At 41.0% G+C, this 14,042-nt stretch overlaps 1 protein-coding gene across 1 annotated transcript in view; it reads right to left on the bottom strand.

Annotated features, from left to right (window-relative positions):
• Positions 1 to 11: 11 nt before the first annotated feature.
• Positions 12 to 14,042, bottom strand: part of itga5 (integrin, alpha 5 (fibronectin receptor, alpha polypeptide)) — a 36,278-nt gene continuing 22,247 nt past the window's right edge. The window contains exons 16-30 of the mRNA XM_004560405.6: positions 13,794 to 13,849; positions 13,240 to 13,397; positions 12,912 to 13,049; positions 10,505 to 10,572; positions 8,944 to 9,094; positions 8,746 to 8,838; positions 8,105 to 8,184; positions 7,873 to 7,953; positions 7,665 to 7,770; positions 7,206 to 7,364; positions 6,504 to 6,611; positions 3,772 to 3,885; positions 3,064 to 3,165; positions 2,813 to 2,935; positions 12 to 2,686 (exon numbers count right to left, since the gene is read on the bottom strand). Of these exons, the coding sequence (XP_004560462.2) occupies positions 2,603 to 2,686; positions 2,813 to 2,935; positions 3,064 to 3,165; positions 3,772 to 3,885; positions 6,504 to 6,611; positions 7,206 to 7,364; positions 7,665 to 7,770; positions 7,873 to 7,953; positions 8,105 to 8,184; positions 8,746 to 8,838; positions 8,944 to 9,094; positions 10,505 to 10,572; positions 12,912 to 13,049; positions 13,240 to 13,397; positions 13,794 to 13,849 (1,621 nt within the window). The 3' untranslated portion in view covers positions 12 to 2,602. The remainder of the gene's footprint in view (positions 2,687 to 2,812; positions 2,936 to 3,063; positions 3,166 to 3,771; positions 3,886 to 6,503; positions 6,612 to 7,205; positions 7,365 to 7,664; positions 7,771 to 7,872; positions 7,954 to 8,104; positions 8,185 to 8,745; positions 8,839 to 8,943; positions 9,095 to 10,504; positions 10,573 to 12,911; positions 13,050 to 13,239; positions 13,398 to 13,793; positions 13,850 to 14,042) is intronic.

The following is a 14,042-nucleotide window of genomic DNA, read 5'->3' as shown; positions in this document are numbered from 1 at the left end:
GTACAAACATGTTTAAAAAGGAATCATTTTATTTAAAGTACAAACCGTAACAGGTAAAAATTGACCTTCAAAGAGCCCCCATTCCACCTGACATTAAAGGGTCTCCCCAATATGGGGTGAGGATATTCACAATTCTCCATCTTATTAATATTTACAACACCTTTTTGAAAGTCCTGGCTAAGACATGTAAATAACAAAATGAAGAAACCAGTGCTTTCTCCTGATGTAACTGAGGAGGAAGAAGTAAAATTATCCCATCATTATAAATAATGATTTTCTGTGTTTCGTTTAAAAAACAAACAAAAAAAACAATGTCTACTGACTACATTTTAGGATAAAAATAATTTTCCAAACGCAAATTTTGTGGACTATCTGGAAAATTGTATCTATCAACTACAAGGGGATTTATGAAGAGAATTTAATGAAGCAAACAAATGCATTGCAGACGGTCAGTATGATGCTGTTTGGACAGGTGCAACACCAGAGCACATAAATCACCAAACTAATTCAACATACCAGAAATGTGCTTGTATTTTTATGAAAATCTATGCTACAAAAAGTGAGATCAGAAAGGTCCTGCAGTGGTGAGTACATATGAAGTGGGAAAAATCCTTGAAAAACAAAAACTTTCACACCTGAAATAATGCTTAGTGAGAAAAAGCAAGTGAACCACCAACAAAGGATTTGGCTACATGTTCATCACCTTCACACGTAAAGGTCTGATTTATCACAAATCAATCACAAACAAAACATAAATCAAAAGAAAGCACTGTAATATTAAAACAAGTGAATATAAATATTGCACTTCCAAACAACATGTAGTTCCCAGTGCCTAGCTGTCATCCCTTTGTTAGAGGTATTTATGCTATCAATTTTAAAAGTAACGCAGAACTGGTTAAGCTCAATTATCTCAAGCTACTGATGTGATTGGCATAAAAAGGACTAGGCAGTGGGAAAGGTAATAAGGCAAAAACAAACATTCATAAATATACCATCCACACAAATGCATGTATTCATGAAATCTCGCATGTATACATGTAAACACACACAACTGGAACGGTAACTGACAAGCACTAAGTATTTACATTAAGGACACATTAAACTTATGCATATGTCAAAAGAAACCAACACGAGGCATTTTAATGTTGCGTCCCTGCAGCCTCTGGGTGTGGGATGGCTTCAGCTACTTCTCATTTTAAGCATGGGCAGCATTTACACAAAAAAAGAGAAAAAAAAAAGAATAGAAAAATACAGTATCTCACAGCAACACACATTTTATGCTGAAAAAGAATCATTCTGCCTTCAGCCTACTGTCGAGGCTACAGGATTGCTGATTGTCATGTCTTCAGTTTAAAATATATATATATCATTATATGCTTATTTCCTCCACCGTAAGCACAATTTGCTTCATTTAGGCTTCCATCTTGAATGAACCCAATCCAAACAAAGCAGGAGTAATGACATTAAAACTAAATCTTGAGAACACTGCGTTTTGACAGAAGCACCACACTGCTTCAGGCCTTACATGAGGTTTCACAGGTCTGTGGTGGTTCCAGTCCCATCCCAGTCGACTACACAACAATGACATTGCCAGCACTGGTAACTCTCGACTCAAACATACAGGATTTAAACAAAGTGATCAGTAGGAGTCAAATTCAGAACTCAAAGGAAGGTCAGTCAGTCTTTGGTGTCTTTGGAATAATATCAGTAGATTTCCTTTGAGTGCAAAAACAACTTAACCCGGCACTGTCCACCAACCTGAGGCAGAGAGAGATCAGTTCCATGGTCGGGTGAGAAATGTCCATCTATGCATTTTTTTAAATTTCCGGAGTGGTGGAGTGGTGGAGCATATCCCAGCATGCACTGGGCAAGAATCAGCACCTCTGAATAGTTGGGATTTAAAATTACTTAAATTTTAGCAAAGGAATTGAATTACAATTAGCTATGAAATCTGAGCTTTAAAACAGGTTTTGTTGTTAAATATTTGTCGATGTAATGTTGCCTTTACTAAAGGCAGATAAACAGTTTTCTTATTTTTTGTCAATTAAATGTGTTTAGGAGATATCAGAATACTTTCAGGCCTCAGCAGGCAGCATAATTCACAGCTCCTAGATGCCACAAGCAACATGTGGCCATATCCTGTTAGAGGCAGCAATCATATCAGATCATTAGCACCAATATAAGGCAGTTACAGGGAAATAACAAAATGATCCATACCAAGAATCCATAAAATTAAACCCATCTTCCTGCATCTGCAGGTTGACGGTAGCCTGCATTTCTTCTGCAGTCGTTTTTTGTTGTACAGTCCAATGTTAGCCTTATGCATTGACACAAGTTCCATTTGATAACAGTCCAACCCTGCCAGCAAAAAAGACATAAATTAAAAATAGAAAAAGAAAACATTCATTTGGCTTTGAGATCTTTGGAGTTTTGTCTTCCTCTAGTGCAGCACAGTGGAGTTCCAGTAGTCTTTCTTTCTTGTAACTCTTCAACTGCTTCTGTCTTTCTTTCTTTTTTTTAAATCCACTCTACATATTCCACCACAATTCTCCGTTGCAATCATATGGCCAGGTACTGTGGTTTTGGTAGCTTTGGTGGTCTTTTAGGCTTCAGAGGCAGCCTGCGGTTTGAGTTCCGCTTTCTCCATGGCAGTGCCGTAAGGGTCAGATCGTTTGAAGAAGCCCAACTGCAAGAAGAAAAAAAAACATTTCAGAAATGCAGGAAACATAAATGAGAACAGAAAACCAGCCCATTAATTGATCTTTCAGATCAAAAGCATGCTATGATTCTTTTATATCACAGCAGTACTCACTCTGTATAAGATGTATATGAGAAGAGCCAGAAGCAGTAAACCAGCCAGAATAGCCAAGATGATGATCCACAGTGGAACTGAGTTCTCAATATCCGGCTTGTTCCAAACCACTGGAGTCACCACCTGAGGATGACAAGACAAGATGTCTTCTTCCAAACTACAACAATACAAAAATATGTACTAAAAATATAGATTTGTGTGAAATGAACAAGTTCTAATAAATTGAATAACTTAATAAACACATTAAATACCTTTTTGTTTCCACTGGGAAAAAGTTTAGGCTGGATTGCATATGGCATCTTCTTCACACGGTATTCTGCCAGGCACTCCAGCACATATTGCTTATAAGCTCTCTGAAGAAGAAAAAAGAAATTACATTCAAAATGCATATAATATACTAGTTATACACTAGGTGGCGACATTGACCATGTGCATCTCCCTGCTTAACACCCTTTAGCATTCCTACCCTATGAGAAGCTGTGGTAACCAAATATTAAATTTTCAGTACATACCACATAAATGGGAAATAATCTGTGTATTTTAGACATGACAAACACTGGTAGAAGCTGCAGTATGAACACCAGTGTGGAGCAAACTGCATCCTCAGAAAGCAACTGTTGTCTCATTTGTTTAGGCAAATATGCGTAACTGGTAATACTGTTAACTGATTCAGAGCTGCTGCTGAGTACAAATTGATCACAACCAAACATGTCTTACTGACAACTCCAACTATTTGCCTTTCCTAGCAGCACATTTGAGGTCGAGTCTCAGTGTTGTTTTAATAACGCTTTAATAAAAATGGCTTCTTACTTCCTCCCAGAGCCTGACATGAGAAAATATACAGCCACTGGTAGGGGAAGATCAATTTATTACTGTATTTTGTCTTATGTTTGGAAGATATGTAAAATGTACAGTATGTGTGTGGGGAGTTTGTATGGCAAGGTTCTTCCCCCACAAACCTCAGTGAAGGTCTCAGCCCAGACACGGGATCGCATTTTAAGGATAGCTGTAGTCCCCTTCTGCAGAAGACCCACATTGCATTCAACTTTCCAGCAGTCCACAGTAGAGCAGTTCTGTGCAGAGAGAATGCCATCATTATGATGCGGTTAGCGATGTTAAATACATGTCAAGCCATTTTGTGCGAGAATACCATCTGAAAAAAAATTTATTCCCACTAAACTTAAATAATATGACAAAGCCTAAATTCAAGTGGAAGTTATTAAAGCAAATCTAAAAACTAGCAGAACAGATAAATAAAAGCCGGTGGAACAAATATACAAATATAACAAAGAACCCAATGTTATGATCCCTATTGCACGCCTGCTTCGAATTAGATTGAAGGAATGTCATGAGACTGTAAAAATGCAGCATGCACCACTCGCCACATTATTGCCCAACCACTAAAACCAGCCCATTTTTCTCAAGACTGTAGAGTACACAATCTTAATTAGATCCCCATAGTGCAGCTTGATACATTTAACATTTTAAAACATGTGCACACTCTGTTTTAAAGGTACTGTAGCCAGACCACCCCTAGACTGAGAGGTTTCGGCGGGTTTCCTGCGGGAACCCATTAGTTTACTTATTACACAGAGAAAGGCAAAAGTAGGAGAAGAGGGTACCCGCCTAGTTCCTTTAGGCTCAGTCTTAGACAGTCTTAATAATTATTCAGACAGACAGAGAGCATATCAGTCTGTTTCCGTTCGGTAGTCATGCTTGATGCCCAAGGGCAGCAGGGCCTCAAAGGTTTGTGAAAATGACATGCACATGGTCGAATGCCAAAGATGCCTCAGACCCAGTTCCCACATATATCCTCACTGGCAGGATTATGTGGTCAAGAGCTGGATCATGGAGGCATGGATCCTTAATAAAATGACAGTTGAGCTTGAAAACACAGCTACTGTACGGAAGCGGTCTGTGAAGTTTTACAATTACGCTTCAATGGTGCTAATAATAAATTAGGTGGTTTTGAATCAGAGTGTTGATCAGGTAAAACTACTGTTAACTGCAGCCATATTTCAAGTAAGATAATGAGAGCATTTGGTAAGGTAAAACATAACAGAACTATCAAATACGTGGAAGCCCTTTTTCATATATGACATGCTTGATGTTAGATTTATAATTAGTTAATCTTGAAGCTGACAGTTACCGTTGCTGGTTCATAAATATGGCAGTCATTCAACATTAATAAGGACAGAATTAAGACTAATACGTGTCTACAGTCAGTATGTTAATAGATTGTTAATAAAGAGGACTTTGGTTCAGCCCCTGATAAAGATAAACATCTGCCAGGTATCCCAACTTGGTAAACCCATGAGGTTTTAAAGGCCTTAAACATACGTGTAAAGCGCTCGGCCATTATTAGCCTACAAATTTTTTCCATCCTTCCATTTTCTTAGCAGCTTGTCCAATTCAGGGTAGCAAGGTGGCTGGAGCCTATCCCAGCTGTCATAAGACGAGAGCCGGAGTACACCCTGGACAGGCTTGCAGTCCTTTGAAAGGCTAACACAGAGAAACAGGCATTCACATCTACGGACAATTTAGAGTCACCAATTAACCTAACATGCAGGTCTTTGGACTGTGGGAGGAAGCTGGAGTGCCCAGAGAGAGCCCACACAAGCACAAAGAGGACATGCACAGAAACACCCCAGTCGTCTGGTATCTTTGAACCAAGAAGTCCTGCTTTTAGCAAGCAGAAAAGTCTGTAAAGTGGTTTCAAATGTATTACATGTGCTAGAACAATAAGATATACCACTATTGTCTTCAAAGAGCTCCCCATTCAGTGCCACTGAATGTTGCATGTCCCACAACACAATGAAAGTGAGGCCATTTTAAATCAAAGTAATTTGGAAGTCTTTTGAGTTTTGGTGCAGTTAATCCCAGTCCTTCAAAAACTAAACAGGTCATCTACAATTCTCACCATCTCACCTTCTCTGACCACAAAACAGTAATGCATTCTGATCAAGACTCGTGCTGAATGGAGATGTCTATTCTCTCAGGCATAAGGAAAAAGTGCAGACACAAGAGAAACAGGAGAAAGGGCTGCTTCATACTAGAGTGTCATTGGACATGCTTGATAAACGACCACAGTTAGGAGAGACGGGCACAGAGACAAAGACTTCTTTGGTAGAGGCAGGTATCCACAGAGAGGGAGATAGAGCAGCTACCTACAGCTGGGTGGATCAATAGGACCAGTGTGTGGGGGCTGAGCAGGCTTATAACACCCAGAGCCAAAAATTAGAGACAAGTCTGTGAACTAAGCAGTGCATCACAGTCAAAAAGCCTCCCATGCCTTTTTCCCCACCACTACTAAAGGCTCTTTAATGTTAATCACCACAATGGGACAAGCCTGTAACCTCTGACCCCTCCCTTTTAACGACATCATAACCTAATTTCCCGTCCCCAGAGCTTCATGTAGGAGCAGGGCCAGTGTCACCAAAACAGGGTCGCACAGAAAAGCATCAAATCTATAGTTTCAAATATAAGTTTATGTGTGGTGCAAAAATGAATTTACTTCCATCATCATACTTACTCCAAACTACAAACTAAAGCTTGTCATTCCTTTGCTTTAAAGACACTATCACAATCAGTCCCCGACTGCTAGACTCCACCCTTTTGTCCGACAGGGTTCATTCATGCATAAAACATGTTGCTCTTACAGAATGTGACAATTTCCCGCTAAGTGCCTTACCAGGTTAGTCAAATGAGCAAGCTGATTCTTGTGGACGTCCCTCCTCTCGAGGCGATGCTCATGGCCCTTTAGCGCCAGAATAGGTGACTCCGTGGATGAGCGCTGGAGCTAAAGGAAAACAGAAACACACCAGCCACCCATTAGAACAACACAGATACTGACCTCACTAGGCAAAAAAAGTGCACCACCCTTTCTGTCAATATAAGACCTAATGTTAGCATGACCCTGAGGCTTTTTGTCATTAATCAGAAGCATGTGAGCTCTACTGCTTATGGATTCCCATGGAAATACACCATACTTAGCAATTCACTAGGGGGTGGGAAAAACATTAGATCACAGCTAAGACAGATGACCACTCACAGCTCTGCTCAACATCTGTCAAACGTCACATGTAAACACAAACAACCACACTAAAATGTTTTGCCCACAAAATCCCCAAGTTACAACTTAGTATGAGGGGGTGTTGTAGATGAATGAGTGTGTTGCTGGGTGAGGTGGTTCATCAAGCTGTGCTGAGCATAGGGAAGAGTTTGAACTTCAAAGCAGTGGTGGGGAAAGTGTCCTGGGTGGAGTCGAGATTCAGGGTGGAGAAGGTGGGTGTGGGCCAACCGTTGGGAATCACACAGGGAAATGATGGGAGATCTTCACTCTCTGACTTTGCCTCATTTGACCCTGAGAGGTGTTCATCTGAATGTCACTCACTTTAAGGTTTCGGTGGTTCATGTTTTTGTCAGCTGTGCAGTTAATGGGGCCTTCAGTGGAGAACTCCAGAGGGTAAAGGAGAGTTTGACCTTGGACACGGAAAGGGCAGCGCAGCTCAAGTAGGGTGTGGCTGATCCTACTAGGGCCATTGTTCACAAGCTGGAAAAAGGAGTGAAAAAGAAACATTTTACTATATCAAACATTAAAAAAAACTGTAAGAGTCCCCTTAAGTTTTTCATTTGTTTCTCCAAGCAGTTTCTTTCCCATGTTGAAATATTAATATCTGGTGTACTTTTTTTAATCCACAAATCCATGGATCTGCACTGGCGCAAATCCCACCGTGTGATCTGGTTTTCCTCCTCTGTCTTCCTCCTCCTTCTTTTTTTTTTAAACTATAATATCTGCTTTCCAAACCAATCTGCTCAACCCCACTGAGCATGCACAGCTAACATCGATTACCTCATAGATGTGTTCCACGGCAGGCCCAACGTCCACCTCCACGTTGTAATTTTTGGTCAGTTTCCAGTTGGCCGGCGGAAAGAAGACCTTATCTGGTCGAGACACACTTAAAATGGGAAGGAGGGGTATGAGAGTATGTGTAGGGAGGCACTAGGGATTTAATGAAGTCACAAAAGCACGAATGGGGGAATTCTAACACTCAGCTCACCCCTGTAGAATGACATCAGCCTTAACAATCACCTCCAGCTTGGAGGCTACAACCTCACTATGGGAATTATTCTCATTTTTGCTGTGGAAACAGAGAATGGAAAAAAAAAGAAGATCTGATTAGCTGATGTAATTTGAGAGTTGTGAAAATCAGTACTATTAAATCAGAAGTAGTTGATATTGTGTACACTTTTGCTATTTTTTCCTGTGTTGGTGATCACATGAAATTGTACCTGCGGATTTGCGCCTCGAACTGAATCGTTTTGTGTGTGTCCTTCAGCCGCGGCACTGTGAAACGTAGGCCTGCCCAGAGCTAAGGAAAGGAAGTTCAGACATATTAACATCCTCTGAATTTTTTCTCATTACAAGTAACAGAGAAAAGGAAAGGACCTAAAATTACTGACTGACTGCTTGAGCATGTTGCAGCACAAAAATGTGACTTCTTGTTCCTGTGCTGCACATTATTAAGGGGTCATTCAGTCAGATCCATTTACAATAAAGAAGTCTTTTTGTCGCTTTGAGTTAACATGTAGCCAACTGTCTTGCACCGCAAACCTATTAAAAACATGCTGACTTGTGACTCAATCAATAAAAAAGGGAACCAATAGAACAAATGTAGCCTGTACTTCCTGCCACACCATTTCCTGACACACGTTGACTTTTCCTGTGCTGTCCACACCCAAAATGAAGATCGCATCACTTCCTTTTTTAGTTTCTATGAACTGATAACTGATACATTAAATTTCAGATACTATTTATATGTCCTATGTAAACAAAACAAGCAAACAAACAACCTTGTTTGTGTCACAACACTTAAACTTCTTAAGCACTGAGCTAAAAGAGAAAGACAGCCAAAAGACAACATTGCTCCTACATTGGTGCCCGACTTCATTGGGTTCCCCAAATCACAGCTGAGGTATCGGGTCTGGTTCTCCGTCTCATAGCTGCAAGTCAACTGGGTCAAGGTCTGGAAAAGAGGACAGACTGGTCAAACCACATCGAAAGAAAATCATCAAGATTAAAGTCCCAATAGTCCCAAAATCAGGGTGTCAGTTTGATTGTTTCTATTCACCTCATTATTGCGGGCAATGCCAATGTAGTCAGCTTCAGGGGGCAGCACCACATACAGGTCTGCTTCATATGCCCCTCCCTCACCCTCATTCCTGGCATTGAATGTCAAGGTCAGTGAGTTGTCATCACCAAGGTAGACTTCCTTCCTGTCACTGAGGACCCAAGGAAAAAGAAATACAAAACAAAGAAACCCCCAAATGATTAGTTGGGTCACTAGATAAATACCTCCATAAATAAACATGGATTAAGTTGTTTTCCAAGTAAACAAGGGCATTCTTTGTTCCCATTTGCTGGCAGTGGAACAGGCAATAAATTGCAAATTGCTCTAATAAAACTAATATAACTGCATGCTCTGTGCTTATAAGATCTATTTTATTTAGAACCTGGCTGCAAAAATGCAACAATTAGATTAATCTCAAAATAGCCCACTTTACATAATTTTTTTCCCCATGTGATATTAAAGACATACAAAAGGCGCAGAATTATAAAGCATCTCCCAATTATTGCTTTTTCTCACTCCCTACACCTTCCTCCAAAGCTAGGCACAAAGAGAAATTCCACAAGAAGGGCTACAAGGGCACTTTTAATTAAAGTCTATTCTCATAAAAGCAAGAGACAGCAAAAGGGAGACGAGTTATAAAGCCGATCCTCTGCTGGCCAAAGATTCAGCTGGGGCCTGATTTTAACTGACATGGCACTTTTTAAAGCAAACAAAGCCTCAAAATTAGAAAACACCACAAAACCCTAAGACTTCCCTGAGGGACCCTTGGTCTAACAGGTTATGTGATTTGGCAGCGGAATAGAAAAAAAAACATCGTACAAATGTTGGATACATTTTTCTCTGAAATTCCACTAAATCATGACCATCTGATCACCCCCTCCAACAACTATTAGGCTGCCATAATTTACTGCAGAGCAGACGAAAATCAACAAAGTATAATTTTAATTGCACTAATCACACTTTCTGCGTCTGGGTTTCTATCGGATGGGGCGCAGCAGAATCCCAGCAGGTTGTTCCATATGTAATAGATAAGTTATACATTGGGAAAAATGGGGTCAGATGGTAGATAAATATAGGAATGTGAAATCAAAATGACAGAGCAGAGCAGGGAGTATCAGGGAGGCAGTTATTTTTGAGAAAACTGCTAACAGATTTCTCGAATCAAAGTGTAGCGGGGATGGCGATGAAGACAGGGTTGGGCCTCTTGCAAACAGATTCCTTTCATCTTTTCTGTCTTTCCCCCTTTAGCGTTTGTCACAGCACCTGTGGAGCTGAGCTATTTCCTGCTTTGTTTTGTTTTTAACGAATGGTGCCCCTACTGTACTTCAAAATTGTAGCTATTAACACTCACACTGTGGTTTGTTAAACTAAACAGAAAGTAGAGAACAACAATAACAGCTGTTTTTATGCTTTAGGGTCTCTTTTTGCATAGCGGAGGTGAAAATTTCAGTGTTTGTAATCCTGTTCAGGGTTCACTGTGTAATATCCATTGAACTTTATTCTATTTTCTAAAACCTATATGCTCTGGGATTTTTAGCAACAGCTAAGGAAAAAGACTCACCCGCTAACTGCCAGCTTCAAGTCAGGAACACAGATGTTGTCCTCTCCACAGTCCAACAGAATCTGTGCCTAGAAGATACAAATTGAAGATGATAAAAGTCTGAATATAGGGGTGCAGGCCAACATCACACAGTAGGTTGTGACACTTATTCTACACGTGAAGAGAATTAGGTACACAAGATAAATCACAAGCTCTGTTTAAGGAAGAGAACAAGATGAGTGTAGCAAGATGCAACATGCAGTATGACTAATATATTCCACCACCTGTCTCTGGACCACCACCCAAGATGCACACACACCTGGACTGCAACCCCTCTTATTTACAAGACATCATCACTACACATCAGACAGCTAAAAACACAGAGACAATAACTGCCTCAGTGAGGTCATGACAGCAACAGACAGCCTGATGAGCCAGCTGTCTCGGCACGCACGTGCTTTCTGTTTGCAATGTAAAACTGGGGGAGATTATAAACAGGGTGCAGATCAGAGCCTGTACAAAAGAAGATACTCCTATGGAGCTGAGCACAAAGCAGCCAGCTCCCAACTTTAACCAGTGTCCCACATCACAGCGCTATGTGGTAAACCGCGCCTTCACCACACACTACACCACTGTGGAGCATGATCAAATGTAAAGGGAGAAGCCTACAGCCTAAAGGAACTTGCTGAGACATAAGATATCTCTGGTGACCTGACAGCAGGAGGGATGGTTCAGAGATTACAGTGGAGGGAAAGACAAGAAAGGAGCAGAAACACTGCCGGATAAGTGGATGACCGCTGAACGTGTGGCAGGGAAAGCCCTGTGGATTGCTAAATTGCATCTCGCCGCGACTATGACAGTGTGATGATGTTCATGATGATAAAGACAATAAATAGAAATAGAGAAGAAGATTAAAGAGAGCCAAGAACCCCCCTTGTCATTACACCATCTAGGAGCTCTAATTATGCACACCATGGTAACCACCATGCTAACTTGGCCGCATGTGCACCCCAGCTCATATGTCTGTTTGGGGCAGGAAAACAACATTCGTACCACCATTACTGTACTTAAACAACATCAACACTGACATCAGCATGTGACATAATGAGTCCAAGTATCATTTGGCAAAAACAAAACACAACCTTGGCAATATGACTGGAGCACATTCATCAAAATCATATTCAATTGGTCAGACGACTTTGTTTTAAGAACAAGGAGGGCATTGATTCACAATTTCAGCCGGTTCCAAGTTCTCCAAAGGTGGCTGCAACTTGAATCTTTACTGGCATGCATACAAATGCATGCTATGTGCAAGACGAGCGATGCGATAGCAATTAATAGATCCATCATAATGCCACAAATCTTCACAGATACATGTGGAAAATGTTAGGGTGAGAGAGTGAGACTGCGCTCGGCGCAAAAGCTGCCTTTCATTCGCACTCCAGCTTTGAGAGAGTACGAACTTGGCAGAGTCTATGAACTGTTATATCGCCTTCCACACATTCTCAAAGCATGTGTGGAAATCAAGAGGGCATCATGTATCTATTCTAGGCCAAGGCTGTGGTATAATAGTCACCATACTCTGTTTGTATACCGTTATATTCATACAGAGTAAAGCAAAATTAATTAAATTTGTTGGCAGTCTGACACCACTCCTACTCTGCTTTTATACATTCAAAGAACGGATTCAGGTTTATGGCTAATTCTTTCTCTCAGGCTTGTCTCAAGGTCTTGGTACAGCAGTAGACCACATCTGTTGGAGGCCCAAAAGCTTTGATATTTAGGAAAGAAAAACAGCAGTGACAAGGTCCAAAAGGAAAAAAGAGAAACACACAAGGGTAGAGAACGAAAAAGAAAGAGATGGAGATCAAACTAGACTGATTGCTATTCCCCTAATGCTCCAATCTGGTGGCTGTTGCTGAATTAAACATATGGTGCGTGCTGTGCCACAGCTGAAAAGATGCCTTCATGTAGAAATGCTGAGACACTTCAACCAGAGGGGCCAACATTCTGTCCGTGCCCCTCCCTGAAATATTGACCATCCTTCTGTGCCTGCAGCTCTGAAAACACTCACCTCAGTAGCTAAGCAGGCCAAGAGCTACTCCTGCTGGGACAAGGAAACACGCCACTGTACATGTGTCTCACATTTTCATTTTGAAAACAACTTTCCAGACACCCTGGATCTCTTCCCAGCCGACAAAGAAAAGATTCACACTTTCATCATGAACGGAAGAGTCAGTAAGGAGTTGGCCAGTGATTACTGAATGATGGCGGAAAGTGCAATCGAGAGATCAGAGAGAATGAGTTGAAGGAATCTCAGTCGCACATGCAGATTATTAGTGAACTTACTATATAATAATTTAAACAGCTCTGTAGATACCCGGGTTAATTAACCTAGCTGATAGAAGTGTAGTTCACGTCAAATTACCTTTTGCTCAATTACGTGTGTGGTCTGATAGTTGAGGATGGGCCGCAGGCCGTGGGAGTCAGCTGCAGCTTTTGGGTCCAAGCTGAAGTTCAAGGCCACATAAATAGAGGAGAGTTTATCTCTGAACTCCTTCTCATCCTACAGTGAGAAAAACACATTTTGTGTCATACCACCGTGCAATTTGGCTGTTCAAAAGTGACACAGAAACACAACTATAAAATGACTACAGCTATTAGTTACACTTCACTTAGAATCATTATTGAAAAACTGCATATAAGCATTGCACAGGCTTAAATGTCATTTTTTGTTAGAGAAAGAGAGGACTTACTCTTAGGTAGATTCTTTTATGCTGGCACACTTGCTGTCCGTGGTTCAGCCTCACAGTCATCGGGAGCAAAGGCTGCTGGGAATCCAAGAACAGAGCCCTCTTCACTGCACCTTTCTGCTTGTGCTTATGACTATCAAGCTGCACCTCCACCTGGAAATCTGGAACGCATAACACACACAAATGACCATTCATGGTGTGATGAATGTTCTAGAGTCACAAAGTGACAGGTCTGAAAAGGACCTCCGTAAATACTCTGAAATACACACAACATAGTCAATGGCACATAGAGCTGTTGTGTACTGAGGGGGACTAATAAGAGATGATAACTAAGAGGTAACGAGGAAAAATGTTGAGGACAGAAGAGGTTAGATCACTCAAGGTGGATCACAAAGGACATTTGGCATGCTGCACTCCCTTTTTGTCATAACAAAGTCTGAAAATCTGCATTAGCTGCCAAAACACTTTAACCTACAGACTGTTATGGATTTAAAACATTACCACTGGTGGCTATTTGACAGTTTGTAATAAAATGCAGATGTGGAAAATTGGCTCACCTAAGTTCTTTGGAAGGTGTTTCCCATCAGCAGATATGCAGAAACTCAGGTTGACACTGTTTTGGGAAGAAAGGACAAGGACATGATGAGAGAAGCATATCCATTAATGGCAGAGACTCTGTGTAAATACTGTACACATAAGACACCTCAGATGCCCTCCCTTGTTCTCTCGCCTTTTCTCATGGGTGACTTTTTTTGTGTGTGTCAGCTCATTACATGGTTCACATTACAAGGCGTGGAGCACACTGA

The sequence above is a fragment of the Maylandia zebra genome, linkage group LG20, assembly GCF_041146795.1.
Source record: "Maylandia zebra isolate NMK-2024a linkage group LG20, Mzebra_GT3a, whole genome shotgun sequence".
Lineage (NCBI taxonomy): Eukaryota > Metazoa > Chordata > Actinopteri > Cichliformes > Cichlidae > Maylandia > Maylandia zebra.
Note: the sequence above shows the minus strand (reverse complement) of the source record. Positions and strands in the feature narration are given on the sequence as shown.